This window comes from Octopus sinensis, linkage group LG27 (genome assembly GCF_006345805.1).
Source record: "Octopus sinensis linkage group LG27, ASM634580v1, whole genome shotgun sequence".
NCBI classification, from domain to species: Eukaryota; Metazoa; Mollusca; class Cephalopoda; order Octopoda; family Octopodidae; genus Octopus; species Octopus sinensis.
The window spans coordinates 12241604-12261386 of NC_043023.1; the positions used below are offsets into that span (position 1 = coordinate 12241604).

The 19783-nt window shown below is 37.7% G+C and overlaps 2 protein-coding genes across 2 annotated transcripts in view; one reads left to right on the top strand and one right to left on the bottom strand.

Annotated features, from left to right (window-relative positions):
* Window positions 1-19783, top strand: part of LOC115225160 (zinc finger protein OZF-like) — a 328337-nt gene that overhangs the window by 156702 nt on the left and 151852 nt on the right. The gene's annotated exons all lie outside the window — the stretch shown is intronic.
* On the bottom strand, window positions 1503-18956 carry LOC115225153 (zinc finger protein 420-like). Its single transcript, XM_036513880.1, has 5 exons — window positions 18838-18956; window positions 16269-16390; window positions 12432-12584; window positions 3390-3976; window positions 1503-3137 (listed from the first exon to the last, which is right to left on the bottom strand). The coding sequence occupies exons 1-5, from the start codon at window positions 18954-18956 to the stop codon at window positions 2376-2378; spliced, it is 1743 nt and encodes a 580-aa protein (XP_036369773.1). The 3' UTR covers window positions 1503-2375.

Consider the following 19783-nt stretch of genomic DNA (forward strand, 5'->3'; position numbering starts at 1 on the left):
GACGCAAACACACCAGCATCGGTTGTCAGGCAATGTTGGTGGGACAAACACACATATATATATATATATATACATATATACGATGAGCTTCTTTCAGTTTCCGTCTACCAAATCCACTCACAAGGCTTTGGTCAGCCCGAGGCTATAGCAGAAGACACTTGCCCAAGTTGCCACGCAGTGGGACTGAACCCAGAAACCATGTGGTTGGTAAGCAAGCTACTTACCACACAGCCACTCCTGCGATATGATGGGCTTCTTTTCAGTTTGTCTACCAAATCCACTCACAAGGCTTTGGTCAGCCCGAGGTTATAGTAGAAAACACTTGCCCAAGGTGCCAAGCAGTGGGACTGAACCCAGAAGCATGTGGTTGGTAAGCAAGCTACTTACCACACAGCCATTCCTGTGCCTTTGCTAGAGAAAGATGAGCTGGTGAAAGTTGTATGTACCATGGCTGTCTCTGGTCATCTCATTTCACCAACTGGCTTTTGCTTTACGAAATACTAGTATTTTATAAGTGCAATATAGCGAGAAAGAGAGGCATATTGCCGAGAACAATGGGGAAAATGATGTAGGTAGCTCTTCATTTAATTTTGACTTTTGGTGGTATAGAAGAGGTTAGGGATCAAGTAGGAAAACATATAAATTGGCTTGGCAGAGGGCATGTGTGGAGTGTCACTGTTGTCAACTACTGTTTTTCTGTGGGAAAATGCTGTTTTCAGGTTCAAATCTATATGCCCCAAATGGAATCCACTATTTTACTTCCCAAGGAAAAGACTTTCATAACAATGTGTGTGTATATATATATGCCCCTCCTTAATTCTTCTGTTCATCTGCTTCTACAACTCTCTCTCTTCTCTTTCCCCTCCTTAATTCTTTTGTTCCTCTTTTTCTCTCTCTTCTCTTCCCACGTGACCGATTGGCCAGACAGCTAGCCCTCTTTTTGCGTCTGACCACAGTCAGTGCAACATCGATATTCTTCCGTGTGTTTGTGAAAGTTATGTATCTCTGCCGTAAGCCTTCATTTCCACACACACCAGCTGAATTCAATTCGTCCCCAGTCGAAAGACACCTGTTGTTATGTCCTGTTATTATTATTAATATTTTTATTGTATTTTGTATTTATATTTGTGTAACATCATGTCTCTCTCTACCTTTCTTTAATCTCTCCATCAGAACATTACCCACCTTCTAAAATTACATTCCTAACTGTCCTCTATATCAAAACCTTCAACTAAATATGTCCCCCTATCACGTCATGCACGCTTCTCTCTCTCCAATCAGATGAAAGTGTTACCGACGACCTAAGTATCGTAATGACAAGCAGAATTATTATAAGACCACCTTCCTTTACTTTTCCCACCCTCTCACCCCACTACTCTAACATAAATACACCAGTTGAACAAACAAGCTTGTGATTACATATATACACCTACAATATTTTTGTGGGAGGTTTGGATAATATTTTTTGCAAGGTAATTACAAATCACATAAGGAGACCGGAGAAAAGTTTGATATTATTTATTCAGCATTACATGTGTTTCATTTCCTAATAGGAATCAAAAGCTTTTAGATGTGTAGAAAACATGTAAGATATTTCCTATAAGAAATTCTTCAGACATACATATGTGAGTGTGTATGTACCCATGTCCAGATATTATGTGATGTTCGTAAAGGGCCATCATGACCGTCATACTTGTGCAGTTGTTCACTTCCAGTCCTCTGTGTCAAATATGTCTCACCAGGAAAAATATTTCCTTGCTTGGAAACATGTGAAGATTGGTCACAAGAAAGGTACCCAGATGTAGAAAATCTCCATCAAGGAATTCTATCTGATCCACAGAAGCATGAATAGGAGAATGCTAACTGATGAGGATCATCATCATCGTGGTTCCTCTTCTGTATCAATGCATTTACATTTCAATAATTGATCATTTTCATAGATTGATTTAGCATGAATAGCTTAGGTTACAGTTATATCTTTCATATTAATAGGACTGTGTACAAACAATTCACCATTTTGAAAGAATGATTCAGGTTTAACATCACAGTGATGTTTTCCTTCCTCTGTCAATGCTCTTTTGATTCAAAAATGGATAATTTCATGTCAAAGATTTACTATAGATGTCACATTCATATAGTTTCTATATTCTGTGGATGTCTTTATAAGATACGTCCTTTGTCCTTCTGAGGAAATGTTATACAACAAATATCACTGTTAGGGATGCACTTCATAAGGAAAGACTTGTTTAAATCAGAAATGATTTGCCACAGATATCACTGTGAATTGATTTTTCTTGAGTGTGAATGCATTTGTGGATAGTTAAGTGACTGTTTCCAGAGAACGTCTTACCACAGCTATCACAGGGGTATGGTTTCTACCCTGTATGAATACGTTTGTGTTGATTTAAGACACTGTTCTGAGAGAATGATTTACCACAGATATCACAGGTATATGGTTTCTCCCCTGTATGAACACGCTTGTGTTTAGTTAAGCTACCGCTTACAGAAAATGATCTTCCACAGATATCACAGGTATATGGTTTCTCCCCTGTATGAATACGTTTGTGTATAGTTAAGATACTGTTCTGAGAGAATGATTTACCACAGATATCACAGGTATATGGTTTCTCGCCTGTATGGATACGTGTGTGTTGAGTTAAGCCACCGCTATGAGAGAATAATTTACCACAGATATCACAGGAATATGGTTTCTCTCCTGTATGGATACGTTTGTGTTGAATTACAGCACTGCCAAAAGAGAATGATTTACCACAGATATCACAGTGATATGGTTTCTCCCCTGTATGAACCCGTTTATGTTGGGTTAAGTTAGTGCCATCAGAGAATGATTTACCACAGATATCACAAGAATATGGTTTCTCCCCTGTATGAACATTTTTGTGTTGAGTTAAGACACTGTGATTAGAGAATGATTTTCCACAGATATCACAGGAATATGGTTTCTCCTCAGTATGAACCCATTTGTGAGTAGTTAAGCTACTGCTATGAGAGAATGATTTACCACAGATATCACAAGAATATGGTTTCTCTCCCGTATGGATACGTGTGTGTTGAGTTAAGCTACCGCTATGAGAGAATGATTTACCACAGATATCACAGTGATATGGTTTCTCCCCGGTATGAATATTTCTGTGTTGAGTTAAATGACTGTGATCAGAGAATGATTTTCCACAGATATCACAGGAATATGGTTTCTCCTCTGTATGAACCCATTTGTGAGTAGTTAAGCCACCGCTATGAGAGAATGATTTACCACAGATATCACAGTGATATGGTTTCTCCCCTGTATGAATACGTTTGTGTTTAGTTAAGACACTGTTCTGAGAGAATGATTTACCACAGATATCACAGTGATATGGTTTCTCCCCTGTATGGATACGTGTGTGTTTAGTTAAGTGACTGCCAGCAGAGAATGATTTACCACAGATATCACAGTGATATGGTTTCTCCCCAGTATGAATACGTTTGTGCGTAGTTAGGGTAGTGTTTCGAGAGAATGATATACCACAGATATCACAGTGATATGGTTTCTCGCCTGTATGAACACGCTTGTGCTTAGTTAAGCTGCTGCTTTGAGAGAAAGATTTACTACAGATATCACAGGAATATGGTTCCTCCCCTGTATGAATACGTTTGTGCGTAGTTACGCTACTTCCATCATAGAAAGATTTACCACAGATATCACAGTGATATGGTTTCTCCCCTGTATGAATGTGTTTGTGAGTTGTCAAGTTACTTCCTGAAGTGAAGGATTTACCACAGATATCACAATGATAAGGTTTCTCTCCTGTATGAACCCGTTTGTGTCGAGTTAAGTGACTGCCATTAGAGAATGATTTACCACAGATATCACAGGTATATGATTTCTCCCCTTTATGAATACGCTTGTGTTTCGTTAAGTTACCACTTTGATAGAATGATTTACCACAGATATCACAGTGATATGGTGCTTCCCCTGCATGAATTTGTTTGTGTTGATTGAATTTACTTTCTTCTAAGAATGACTCATTGCAGATGTCACAGTCATATGATGATTTTCCTAATTCTTCCGACATCTCTTCAAGAAAAATAAAATGAATCCTTCAAGTTGTACAGATCAACAACTTTTCAAAAATATTTCTTCTCTCACCAAAATATATGGATATTTTTTTCTTTTTGCTTTTATAGTTTATTCCAAACAAATATCACTTCTCTTATATTTCTTCTAAATGTGATCAATGCCAATATTTAAAAATGCCGCAAATACTCTTTGGAAATCTATCAAAGTATATTTAAAAGAGAAAATTATCTCTTGCACATTTCAGACACAAGTAAAGAAATGCTTTCTCTCTCAGAGGAAATATTTTACTGTAACTCAGCAACGTTTTATAGAAGCAGGATTATACGTTTGTCGAATATCTTTGTAGAGTCTTTTAAACATGACACACATTGATGATTCTTTAAAAGTAAAAATTACTTTTTAGCCAATTTCATAAGATTTTCTGAAAGAATACGAAAATAATATAAGATATCAAGTATGTTTAAAAGGCAGATATTCAAAAGTGCAAATTTATACGACATTTCTTGTTTCAAAAATTTTAGATGTAATTCTATCCAATTTCTGCATTACCAAAATGTTTATATCATAGAGTAGACACATCTATTATAATACCAACTCCTGGAATATAAAGTCTGTCATAGACACATTCCACATACACATAAATGACACTAGATTTCTGATGTTTTCATTGCAGTCTTGTATCTTTGTTTGCTAAAATAGATATCGCTCTATTGACGTCACACTTTTTCTACTTTCCTCCTGACAACTAAAAGCATAACAGTGCCAATTAATGTGGTATTCTTCAATCGGTTTCTTCTCATTTTACTAATTAATTATGCCACATTACATTCATTTTTACCAACTAATTTACTTTATATCACATGTAACAGTCGGTCACAGTATTTTATAAACAACAAATCAACATTTCAGTTTGGAAGTTATTAATTAAGACGAGCAAATATATTTTCCTAATTATTGTCAGGTGCCCGCTTGGAAAAATAATTACTGTAACATCGAGAGGTTCACAGAATTCTATCATTTACCTTATTATTAGTAGTATTATCAACACTATTACAGCCTTAAAGTAAATCTTTGTCAACTTACCGTATTCACAAATAAACAGTGACTCAGTGATCGGTAATTAACCTCCCTAATTAGCTATTTTGGTCTCGTGGTTGATGTGGTGAAGAAGTTGTTTCCCCTTGATATGATTGTATTTCCTTAATTCTCCAATAGAGAGCGCTACTGATTTGTTGGATTCGTTCCGGTGTCTTTTTAACTTTGTCCCTTTCTGTGAATAACTCCATCTTCAAGTTTTTTTTTAATTCTCACCAGATTATTTTAATAAAGTTTACTTGTATATTCTAGGATATTTTCGGTTTGACCGGCAGTTTTTTTAAATAATTTCCACGTAACTAAACACTTTTAAACTTCGTATACTGGTAGAATGTGTTTTTAAAACATCTTTTTCTCTTGGCTTTATTGAGAAAATTCTATAGTTTGTAAGATATTTGTTGGTTTTTTTTTTTTCAATTTCTGCAATTTCAACCAATCAATGACGTCTATTGAGGTGAAAACATTCCGTGCCGTATGAATATCTCCTCGTTTAAGAAGGAGATTGGGTTTATTTACATTTCTAAAGAAAAAAATATACCCTTCCCCCCACCCCTAACCCTAAAGGAGATTGAAATGCAATAGATCGATACTAGGGTCATAATTATGGGTGACAATTTCATATGACACCGCTAGAAAAAACTGCCGGTCAAACGGAAAAGATCAGAACTCCCTTCTCTGCAGAGCAACTCACTAAGTAGCCTGCTGTGAGGTTCCTGTCTATAGTCCGTCTGTTATAAATTTATGGCCAATGTCCTACACAAGCATTCAGGGTCTTCACCCACACCTCATCTTCGAACTGTACAGACACCATGCTGAGATGTCTCCCTTTTCACTAGAATATGGCTCTTTTCGAGGCAGAAGCTTCGGTTTGCCCTAACCTGGACGGTACGCAGAACTGTTAGCACGCCAGGCGAAATACGTAGCGGTATTTCGTCTGTCGTTGTGTTCTGAGTTCAAATTCCGCCATGGTCGACTTTGCCTTTCATCCTTTCGGGGTCGATAAATTAAGTACTGGTTACGAACTGGGGTTGAAGTAATCGACTTAATACCTATGTCTGTCCTTGTTTGTCCCCTCTATGTTTAGCCCCTTGTGGGTAATAAAGAAATAGGTATGTTGTACCAGAAACTACCTCCATTGTCTTCTGGCAATTTCAGCAGCCATCTGCTCTGGACCACAGTCGACCATTGAGGGGTATACATTTTCCCAATAGTTCATGATGTCAATGGCTACCCCATTCCGGTCCCCTTCCACCCGAATCATTCCTGTTTTGTGTGCAGGGTCGACGGATTGGCATCTGTTGCAACTCCACACTACCTACGAATGCTCTCTCTCCAGTGACATTGGGGTGAACATCGGGGCTGAAAACCACGTCTTGTTGAGCCCTCATATTGTGCATGATATATGGCCTCGATCCTCAGCCTTCATGCCGACAAGCTGCAACTACTGCACTCAGAACATTTTTTTCAAACATTTCTTTCAAGTTACCCATGCCAGTGACACATAAAAAGCACCACCCAAACGTGGAAGATGCCTTCGCCCTCTGACTGGCATCCGTGTTGCTTGGGCTTGTTTTCTTTTCGATCCTTTAGAACTGGAATTTTTGAAAAGTAAAAATTTTGCACAATGTAGTTTGTTATTCTCTTTAAGTGAACATTTTTCTGGTTGAAATACACTGAAAAATGACGATACAGCAGTAAAAAAATCCTAAAAAATAGGGATTTCCATAGAAAAAAAGCACCTTTTTGATGTAAATAATTTTTGGTCTTAACATGGTCGGATTAGAATTTTTTCTTATACAGAAGGAAGAGCAAGCCTTCTTCTATCAAACTCTCAATTTTGGTCAACTTGCCTGCAGGGTCACAGGAGATAGTGTTAGTTGAAGGCTACCAAACCTGCCATACACAGACAACTTCAGCTTATATATATATATATATATATATATATATATATATATATATATATATATATATATATATATATATATATATATATATATATATATATATATATATATATATATATATATATATATATATATATATATATATATATATATATATATATATATATATATATATATATATACATATATATATATATATATATATGTTATATTTCGGAATGGTCATATGCACAACAAATAAACGTACATATATATATATATACATAATAATAATAATATTAGGGAGTAAATCCAAACTAACAGGGAAAAATTAGATTTAGGATTAAATCTAATTTTATAGTATAAATATATATTATATTAAATTAGAGATAAAACCACTATTAGGCAAATCAAACAGTGAAAATCATAAGCCAATACATAGAAATAAAATTAATTTTTAAAATATATAAAAAATATAAGATATAAAATTCCAAATTAAAATATTTAAATTAAAGTTAAAGTTTTAAAAAATTATTTAAATTAATAATTCAAACTTATAAATTTTAAATATGCCAAGGACATATTTTCCAATGGCTATTGTGAATCTGTATCACTATTCAGCAAGGCCAAGGACATAATCATTGTTGGTCCTTACAGGCCTCCCCAAGCACCTCTAAAGTGCTTTGAAGAGTGCCTTAGCAAAGTCAAGTCCTTCCTTCGGAAGTACAACTCCGGAAACGTACTAGTGATGGGTGATTTTAACCTCCCTCATGTGAACTGGCCCACAAATACTCTGAAGTTCGGCAAATGCTCTACATCAGATAGAGCAGCAGCAGAACTGCTCTTTAATCTAATGGATGAATTCTTCCTGACTCAGCTAGTGCTCGAACCAATGAGACAGAATAAAACGATCATGGATCTGGTATTGACTAATCACTCTAGCTTCGTTCACAGTATTTCAGTTGAAAAAATTCTCCTCTCAGACCACGACATGGTACTCTGCAATTTTAATTCCCGACATATAAAAACCAAACTAGCCAATCCCATTCCATGGCACTCATTTGACAACATAAACTTCCACAAAGCGGACTGGGGAGCAATCGACTGGTCTTTTACTCTCAATTCCACCCATATTGAGACCGCATGGCAGCACTTTGAAAACATTGTCACCTATACATGCTCTAAACACGCTCCCACGAAATCTACTAACATAAATAGAAACCGGCTCCCTAAAAAGTCATACCCCTTCAATACTACCTCTTTCCCTCCCTGTTGTGGGGGGGATTTTGTCATGCAAGGTACTGGGTGACCCTGTTGATGCTGGTACCACATAAAAAGCATTGGTTCTGATAGTGACTCAGCAATTAGAGCAAGGTCATCAGCATATAGGAGCTCCCAGGGGCATCCTGTCTTGAATTCCTCTGTTATTGCTTGGTGGACTATGATAAATAGAAGGGGGCTGAGGACTGAACCTTGGTGGACCCCAACCTCTACCCTGAATTCTTTGGTGTACTCGTTGCCAACCCTCACCTTACTAACAGCGTCCCTGTACATGGCTCGTACAGCTCTCACTAACCATTCATCTATCCCTAGTTTCCTCATTGACTACCAGATAAGGGATCGGGGGACCCTGTCAAAGGCTTTCTCCATGTCGATGTAAGCCAGGTACAAGGGTTTATCTTTGGCTAGGTATTTCTCCTGCAGATGTCTGACCAGAAATATGGCATCAGTGGTGCTTTTTCCTGGCACGAATCCAAACTGCATCTGATCTAGGCTAACTCTCTCCCTAATCAGTTGGGCTATGACTCTCTTCGTAACCTTCATTACCTGATCCAACAGCTTGATACCTCTGTAATTATCTGTATCTAGGGCGTCACCTTTACCTTTGTAGCAGTTGACTATTATGCCGCTACACCAGTCATTGGGTATGACTCCTTTGTGTATCACCTGGTTAACTATACGGGTGACTAGGCTATAGCCGACACTGCCAGATATTTTGAGCATCTCTGCAGTAATTCCTGATGGGCCTGGGGCTTTCCCTGTCTTCATGCTTCTAATTGCCTTAACTACCAAAGAACTGTCAACTCGGATAGCTGGTCCCTCTGTTGGGTCGACATTCGGCAGACTCTCTTTATCCCATTCATTTTCTTTATTCAGCAACCTTTCATAGTGGCATCTTCAAACCTCTCTCTTTGCATCCTCATTTAGCGCAAGTGAACCATCATCCATGCGGACACATTTCTCTCCTACCACATCACGATTCTCTCTCACACACTGTCTTGCAACACGAAATACCTCAAGTCTTTAGTCCTCACGGCGCAGAACATTGGCAAATTTTTTCTTATCTGCTTCCCCTCTGGCTAAATAAACCTGTCTCCTAGCTTCCCCTCTGGCTAAATAAACCTGTCTCCTAGCTTCCCTTCTGGCAGTCTGATACAATTCCGTGCTACCTCCGTTCCTCCAGTCCCTCGAAGCCTGTTTCTTTTGTCTAATAGCCCTGTCAACCATATTGTTCCACCACCACGTTACCCTGGGTCGAGATGGGACTTTGCTCCATCCACAGATCTGGTCAGTGGCTGTCAGCAGATTGTCCCGTAGAAACCTCCAGTTTTCTTCCACATTATGTGAAGCTATATCCCCTTCTATTTCATCGAAGACTTCAAGTAGTATGTCTCTAAATCTCTGTCCATTTGCAGGATCTATAAGCTTCCAGACCCTTCTCCTCCAAGCTGGTCTTCTTCTGGGCAACCATTTAGCTCTGATCCTGAAGTCGCTAACTACTAATCTATGTTGAGGAGTACATTCTTCGCCTGGGAAGGTTTTGGCATTTATAAGCAGCCCTCTTTCCCTCTTTCTGGTGAGGATGTAGTCAATCTGGCTAGTGTGTCTGCCAGAACGGTAGGTGACTAGGTGAGAGGTGGGTTTCCTGAAGTTGGTATTGCAAACCATTTGCATCGCAGAACTCCAGCAGCCTGGTTCCCGCCTCATTGCGAGAACCAAAACCGTAGCCTCCATGAACACCATGGAAGCCCCCGACATGCCGTCCAACATGTCCATTGAAATTCCCTGCCACAAAGAGGTCCCTGTCATTTGTCAACGAGGTAGTCTGAAATAGGGTGTCATAGAATCGGTCTTTCTGTCCTTCCGGTAGCCCTGATTGAGGGGCATATGCCGAGATGATGGTAGCTGACCTATGGTGAAGCACTAATCTAATCTTAAGTACTCTGACTACCTCGATTACCTTATCTACCCATTTCTCCGCAAGAAGTATACTCACGCCCCCGACCCCGTCAGTATTCCCTGCCCAGAAAATCTTGTACCTATGTTCTTTGCCTGTGAGGAGCCTAGCAGAACCTCCTCTCCACCTTACTTCTTGGATGCAGCACAAATCCACACGTCTCCATTCAAGCAGCTCAACAATCTCTCCAGACCTACCTTTCAATGTGCCAACATTGAGTGTGCCAACTCTGAGGGTGTGGGAGGTGTGGGCCTCTGAGACTCTGGGATGAGGGACAGCCGTGTCATGTACCTGAAAAGAAAGCTTGCATTTGGCAGATTTCATACGGAAACACTAGACTACAACCTGCATACACTACACAGTTTTTGCGCTATATGATCAAATAAACCCTACATAGGGGTGCGGGGGGGGATAGCCAAGTAAGACAGAGGTAGAAACTTCCGGTATTGGTGGAGGGGGTGGGAGGGCGGGCACGCCACGAAGGAGCAATGAGGTTGAAAGTTAAAATCGCTTAGCTGGTCATTTTTCTGAAATCCGTGTTTTATCAGCAAAGAGATGTAAATCGAGTAGAGGAAAGAAGCAGACCATACACTAGTTTATATAGAGTTAGGGATTAGGGGGGTGGGGGGGGAGTTGGTGTATTAGGTGGTAACTCGAAGAGGGAGAGAGAGAGAGAGACAAACACGAGGGAGAAGATTATTCGTAGGGAATCCTCTGCAACAAAAATTACTGAAACAGGAAATGCCGAAATCCTGAGATAGAGCTGAAAGTTGAAAACTTTGGGATTTGAGGAAAACATAATTTAAATAAATGAAAACCGTGGTGCTAAGTCGAAAGAGAGAGACAGTGAGTCAGAGCTTTAGGTGGTCAGGCGTTAAGTAAGTAATAAATACGACACGAGGAAGAAAGAATATTTTTGTAGGGAATTTGGGAGAATTGAACAAGTCCTGGGAGAGTGGAATAACGAAAATTACATAATAGAAATATTAAAATTAAAATAACAATAAAATACCAGTTGATGTCCAGTCATAGAGTGACTAAATGTTTTGCATCTATAAATGCTTTGTGAATGCAGAACCATTGATCACTCTATAATCCGACATTAAATTGATTACTTTAATATATATATATATATATATTGGGCTGCCCCTCTGCGATCCTGAATTAATACCAGCAAGAGGAATGATATTTCAGGTGTGGAAGCAACGTCTGCAAGTAGTGGGCCTTAGAGTTAATTTAGCAAAGCCCAAAGTCTTAATAAGTTGGAAAGCAGACAAAACCCAAATCTCTTCTGGGATATGGTCCTGCCTGATATATGGAAAAGGCGTACATGGAAAGTACATAACTTGTGCCCAGAGCAAGCTATGGACACAAACGAGGTGCAACAGTATCAAAGGAAGGTCAACGTGGGAAACAGTCAATGTGTGTGGTAGATGTACATGTAGAATAAATACTAGAAATGTACAGAATGTAGAAGTTGTCAAATGTGATGGGGAGTGGTTAACGAAGAAGTAGTTGATAGAATGTAACAGGTTAGGGGCCAAAACACTTGCCTCAGCTGGGTTTCATCTCTGAGCACCTTCTACTGTTCAACACTCTTAACAATTTCCTACCATTGTTATGTTTTAACATTATATCTTCACTAGATAACCACCATCATTAGCATTTAATGTACAAACTCATCCATTCGTTTATCTCTCATCACTGCATCTTAACAGCTAATACCTTGTGTCTTGTATATTAAATAAGATCAACAAATTAAATAGCTTCAAAATAAACATTTATTGTAGATCAGTTTGGAGAAATGCTACCTTTCTCATACATTGATCAACTGTGTAAATTCTATAGTTTATGTTTGTGTCCCCAGCAAAAGGTTTGTTTGGATGGTCTGCATATAAAATGAGAGAAAAATAATTGAAGAGTAAAACAACTTTATTTTCCTTTCAGTTTATTAAATTTATTCATCAAAATTAATGAGATCAAATTTCAGGAATTTACAAAAAATAAGCATGCTATATCATGTAAGGCAACTCTTGCAACAGAATGATTTACCACAAATATCACAGTCATGGTTTCTCTACAGTATGAGCGTATTTGTGATAAGTAAGGTTACATTTTTGAGAGAATGATTTACCACAAATATTACAGTGATATGCTTTCTTTCCTGAATGAATGGATTTGTGTTTTGTAAGATTACATTTTTTAGAGAATGATTTACCACAAATATCACACTGATATGGCCTCTCGTTAGTATGTGTAAGTTCATGAGAAGTTAAATTACTTTTTACTGTAAAGGATTTACCATAGATATCACAAGAATATTGTTTCTTTGCAGTATGAATGTGTCTGTTGCCAGTACCACCTAACTGGCTCTCGTGCCAGTGGCACATAAAAACACCTATTACACTCTCGGAGTGGTAGGTGTTAGGAGGGCATCCAGTGGTAGAACCCTACCAGATCAGATGAGAACCGGGTGCAGCCTTCAGGCCAGGATCTTCCAGATATGTAGTACTGCATACCTTTCCCGTCTTCTCTCCAGACAAGAGCGGCACGTTAGCGAACTGCTTACTGCGCTGTTAGAGGGCCTAAACAAAAGTATCCGGTAGTACTCGGGCGAGGGGGCCCGGCCGTGACTTGTTCGGCAGTTTAGCGAAGAGAAAAAATAGGCGTTGGCAGCAAAACAGAGCGTGACTGCCAAAGCCAACGGCCAGAGGCGCTGGGTCCCCGGCTGATGCGGTCAGTGAGGTAGGAAGGATGAGTAATCCAAGGGGATGCATGCAGTGAGTGTAGTCCAGTATTTGCTTTGATATCACATTGTGTTTTCAGTGAAGTATTTATGGATGTAAGCATAACTGCAACGAGAAATCTGTATTTACTTTAGTAAAAACATCTTTGTCAGTATGAATTGTGGGTACACAGGTGCACTATCCCTGGCCCTCCCTCGGTGTTTTACTTTTTAAACAAAGTAGGAGTGCTAAGCAGTGATGTGTATAAATGCAATATTATTACCATTTTGGATATGTAAGTGGCAGGTTCAAACTCTTACACAACCCATTCACTGTGTTTTGTCATGGAGAAAATTTCTTGTAGAGAAATGGTGTAAATACACTTAAATCTGATGCCTAGGACCAGGAATTTTGTGCTATGCAAATGGATCGAGAGAATTACTTTCCCAACATGTCAAATCAAGCTGTATTGATTTTATTTATTGCTTCAGCTTATCCTTACAGGTCTTCCTGTCATGATATCCTTGCATTTGTTGGACACATTGCAAAATTTTTGTAATGCCGTAATTTTTCATTTGAAAAACCTAATTTACCCATCTGCACTGAATTCTCATCAGTATGCTTTGGATGCTGGACTTATTACACTCTTCTAAGAATTTGACTTCAGATATCTTACTATTTTGTTTCATATCGAGTGCAAACAGCACATGTGAAAAGTTTCAAGTTTTTTTATTTCTCTGTAAAAGGGAGTCCATGCTTCTGCCTCATACATGAATACACTCAAAATACGAGATTTGTATACACTTATTTTAGTTATCAGACTGACAGCATGTTCAAACACATACATACATATATCAAATTAAATACACAATTGAAAGGGTTACAACTAGTTTCATGCCATTATGAAACATGAACAGGCATATTTATAATCTATGCCACGTATCTTAAGGGCATACAGCCAAATCTGAGGGTAACCTGGAGCAGCACTCTGGCTTGACAGCTCATGTCACACTTGCCCACCCAAGCCTACAGACAAAAGGATGATGATGATCAAAACACAACAAAGACAAAATCGATGTCCCTTTCAAATTTTATTCCTTATTCCCATTCCTTTATTCTATCATAACAAATTCCTCAAAAATTCAGCACAATCCTCTTCATTTATATATATACATGCCAGTAGCACCTGACTGGCTCCTGTGCCGGTGGCATGTAAAAGCACCCTCTACACTCTCGGAGTGGTTGGCATTTGGAAGGGAATCCAGCTGTAGAAACTCTGCTAGATCAAGATGGTGCAGCTATCTGGTTCGCCAGACCTCAGTCAAATCGTCCAACCCATGCTAGTATGGAAAGCAGACGTTAAATGATGATGATGATGACATGATGTTGAAGTTGATATTCATAAATTTCATATTGACATTGATGAAACTGAAGTTGATAACATGAAGCTTTAAGAGGAATAAACCCTGTTTTTCATCTGACAAAATATTCATAATTTTTGTCCAGTTGTAAATTTTGACACTGACATGTCAAACTTGTGTATGAATACTCACATGTGTATTTAAGAGGCATTTTTGAGAGAATGATTTACCACAGATATCACAATGATATGGCTTCTCTCCCGTATGAATACGTTTGTGTACAGTCAAGGTATCACTTTGAGTGAATGACTTACCACAAATATCACAATAATTTGGCTTCACTCCTGAGTGTGTATGTTTGTGTCTAGTTAAGGCACCACTTTGAGTGAATGATTTACCACAGATATCACAATAATATGGCTTCTCCCCTGTATGTGTAAGTTTGTGCCGATTCAAGTTACCACTAGTAGAGAATGGTTTCCCACAGATATTACAATGATATGGCTTCTCTCCTGTATGAATATGTTTGTGACTAGTTAAAGTGCTATTTTCAGAAAATGATTTACCACAGATATCACAATGATATGGTTTTTCCCCAGTATGAATACGTATGTGACTAGTCAAGTGATTATTTCTAGAGAATGATTCACCACAGATCTTACAATGATATGGCCTCTCTCCTGTATGTGTACGTTTGTGTTTAGTCAAGTTACCACAATTAGAAAATGATTTACCACAGATATCACACTGATATGGCTTCTCACCTGTATGAATACGTTTGTGCCTTTTCAAGTTACTACGTTCAGAAAATGATTCACCACAGATATCACATTGATATGGTTTTTTCCCAGTATGAATACGTCTGTGGCTAGTCAAATGACTATTTTCAGAGAATGATTTACCACAGGTGTCACAATGATATGGCTTCTCACCTGTATGAATACGTTTGTGACTATTTAAAGTGCCATTTTGAGAAAATGATTTACCACAAATATTACAGGAATATGGTTTCTCTCTTGTATCAGAGTTTTTTGGTTTAGTTAAATTATTCATTACAAGAGAATAATTTGTCATACATGTCACAATGATATCGTGTTTTTCATTTCTATGATAGTTTGTGTCCAGTTTTATCACTATTTTCAGAGAATAATTTCAAGTTGTGTTTCATCAGTGATCTTAATATCTAAAACAGAAGATGTAAAATGTTAATTCTTCTGTAAAGTTAACCAAGCTTAATTAATCTGTAAATTGATGATCTCCTCTACATTCCAGACAGTGAAGACAACAAAAATATTGTTGTTAATTACATTGTCCAGAAGAAATATTTTCCCATCGTTTGTTGAAGATTTTATTCATATAAAAAGTTTGAAGTATTGATGAATGTGCCTTATAAATATATGGTCTTCCTTTAATTGATGAAAGCCAATAGAAATATCAGAGGCACATCTGAATGAAGAAGTTTCTTTTACGTCAACATGATGTGATATTCTGAAATAGAAAAAGAATCATTGAGATAAAGAGGGAAGTCAAACAACAGTGTAATTCAACATTGCAAATATTTCAACATCAACACTGAAGCCACCACAATTTTGGAAAGGTTCTTTTATTTATTCATTATTATTGGTGATTTTGTTCATTCTTTGGACTAGTCAAAATTTTGCGAAAGTGCAAACAGGTTGTTCATTTATATAAAACAAATGTTTTTTGTTTTGTTTAGAAGAGGAGAACATTGTTTTTTTTTTGGGGGGGGGGTGAGGTTCCAGGACAATGAAGATAGATAGATAGACAAATAGATAGATAGGTCGAGAGAGAGAGACCTCTCCTTCAATTTGACATGTATTCACCATATATTTATTTGTTTAGTCACTTTACCATTGTACTTACAAGAGTTCAAGGATGGAGACCTCTCCAAGATGTCAGTTCTAGGATGGGGAAAATAATGAAAAAAGGATGGGGTGCAGTCATCACTGAAATCAATTTTGTTTTCTTTTTCTTTTTTTAAGGTCCTAGAAGGAAGATGAGAGGTTCTATGAAAAATTAAATATTGGGTTGTCCGGAGAGTTCATGCCGATTTTTAAAGGAAAGAAAAAGGTCAATAAATTCTTGCCATTACATTTTTAATCAACCAAATATGAACCATTTTGTTGCACAATGCGTATCCATATTTCCTATTTTATGGACTCAACCATTTTCTAAAATAAGTCGAAAGGTAAGCTACTATACCTCGGCACGAACTTTCCAGACAACCCAATACATATATATTCTTTCGATTTAACTCGACAACATCGAAATATTTCACTCCGGGTATTTCCGTGGAAGCAAATAACAGTTCGTTTCTGTTTTCTGCTTGGAAATTTGCGGATCTTATATACACACATGGAACAAGTAAGAACAAATATGCAAGGCTTTTTTTCTTCAATTTTAAAATGTGACATTGCTGGATATAATTTCGTTACATCTTTACTCCATAACCCTCGGAAATACCCGAAGTGAAACGTCTCGACCATGTCGGGCTATATCGAAGGAATGCCTAATTTCCTTTATATCACATGTAACAGACGATCATAGGTTTTCTTAAACAACCGATCAATATTTCAGTTTGGAAGTTATTAATTAAGACGAGCAAATATATTTTCCCAATTTTGTTACGTTTTCGCTTCGAAAAATAATTACTGTAACATCGAGAGGTTCACATAATTCTATTATTCACATTACTATTAGTAGTAGTAGTATTATCACCTTTACAGACTTAAAGTAAATCTTTGTCAGCTTACCGTATTCACAAATAAGCAACGAGTCAATGAATCATTAATTAAGCACCTTAACTTGAAGTGTAGTAGAAGTTATTTCCCCTTACAAAGGTTGTAGTTCTTCTATTCTCCAATAGATGGCTCTAGTGAATGCGATTTCGTTCCAGTGATATTCTTTGCCGCATTTTCTTAAAACCTTCACCAAATTAGCTCAAAAAAGTGTACTGACGTTTTCTCCTCAATTACCGTTTTCTATACACGGATCTATTCGGTTTGAACGGCAGTTTTTTTCTAGCTGTGTCATATGAAATTGTCACCCATAATTATGACCCTAGTATCGATCTATTGCATTTCAATGTTTTAGGGTTAGGGTTACTTCTCTGTAAAAGGAAGTCCATGCTTCTGCCCCATACATAAATACACTCAAAATACGAGATTTGTATTCACTTATTTTAGTAATCAGACTGTCACTATATTCACAAACACACACACACATATCAATTAAATACATAACAGACAGAGCTACTACTAGTTTCAGGCTGTTATGATACACGAACAGGCATATTTATAAAATACACCATGTATCTTAAAGGCATACAGCCAAAGAAAGCAGGCCAGAAAGAAGTAGTTTTGGGATCGACTACTTACGACGAGCTAGCGCGGATGCGCGACTTCGCGCACCGGGACCACTGTTCGCTAGTAATACCCATTAATGAATGTGGTATTCTGCAATCGGCTTTGTCTCATTTTAATAATTACACCACTTAACACTCATTTTAACAATTAATTTCCTTTATATCACATGCAACAGCAGTTCATAGGTTTTCCTAAGCAACAAATCAACATTTCGGTTTGGAATTTATTATTTAAGACACCGAAATATATTTTCCCAATTTGTTATGTTTTCGCTTCGAAATAATTACTTTAACATAAAGAGGGTCACATAATCCTATTATTTACATTATTATTAGTAGTATTAACACAATTATAGCCTTCAAGTAAATATTTCTCAACTTATCGTATTCAGATTTGAACAAACGAGTAAGTGATCGCTAATTAAGCACCTTAATTAATGTTTAACTCGGAGCTAGTAAAACAAGTTTTGTAGAAGTTATTTCCCTTCATATGATTGTATTTCTTTAATTCTCCAATAGATGGCTTCACTGACTATTTGATTTCGTTCCAGTGATTTTCTGTCAACCACTTCGCCTTCAAGAATTTTTCAAATTTACACCAGATTGTTTTAACAAAGAGTACTCAGGCGATCCTTCGGTATAGGTACATGCGTGACTTTGTTTGCATTTCTGAAAATAACAGAAACCCTTTTCTCCCACCCCCCATATATAAAAAAACCCACTTTCTTGAAATGTATCCGGTACTTATACCGAAGTTACGCCGAGTACTCATGTATTCTCCTCTATGACCATTTTCAGTATACGACTTGACCCCGTCACAGATACCTATTTCTTTATTACCCACAAGGGGCTAAACGTAGAGGGGACAAACAAGGACAGACATAGGTATTAAGTCGATTACATCGACCCCGAAAGGATGAAAGGTAAAGTCGACCTCGGCGGAATTTGAACTCAGAATGTAACGGCAGACGAAATACCGCTAAGCATTTCACCCGACGTGATAACGTTTCTGCCAGCTGTGAGAAGGAATCTGTCTTCAACGTGTGACCACTTGACGTGCCGTCGCACTTCCGGTCCCTTTTGACGTCGTTTCCTCTGTCCTTCCCCAACACTCGAAACCGATCCAAAGCATTCTGCTTCTCTAGACCGTTTCGTAATCGTCCATTCTGTGGTGGGAGGGGCGACATTCCCTTTGATATCTCCTTCAGGTCATCGAAAGTGTTACTCACCCTTCGAACATATGACGCTGCCTTCCACCCATTGATACATGGGAGTACTGATCGGGGTCATTCTTACTATTTCTCACTGTATAGCTTTCTTAAGCTATACACAAAAATAATCAGGAGAAAAAGTTTGTTTGTGTGTTGTTTACTTCTTTTCAATCAGCTATACACTGTAAAGACAAATACCATCAGTCATTTAAACAAGGGGTTTTACCACCATATTTTAACTATGGACCCCTTTGAGTAGTATTCTATTCTGGTGGACACCCATAGCCATTTGATGTTTAAAAACTAGTTTCATACTTACTTTCAAAATTCCTATTTAGCTTTTCACAAATTAACAGATGTAGGTTCCCTAAAATATGTAAAATGTTAGAGAAAGAAACCAAATTGTATCTGGCAATACATACCAATACACAACATCTAAAGCAAATCTTTTATGAAGGCTCTTAAGATACAATTGTGCTTTCCCATTTGTCTACAGCCAGAAATTTTACACCATGGAAGTGGATCCAGGCAATGACTTTCCCAACATGTCAAATCAAACTCAAGAGACTTTATTGATTGCTTCAGCTAATCCTTATACCTAAGGACAGGTCTTCCCCTGCCATGATATCCCTCCATTTTTTGGCCATAAAGAAGAATTTTTTTTAATGCAGCCATTTTTCATTTGAAAAACATGTCCTAACCATCTGCACTGAATTCTCATCAACACGCTTTGGATGCTGGACATACCACATATTTCTAAGATTTTGACATTTGATGTCTTATCTTCCTATTTTGTTGCACAA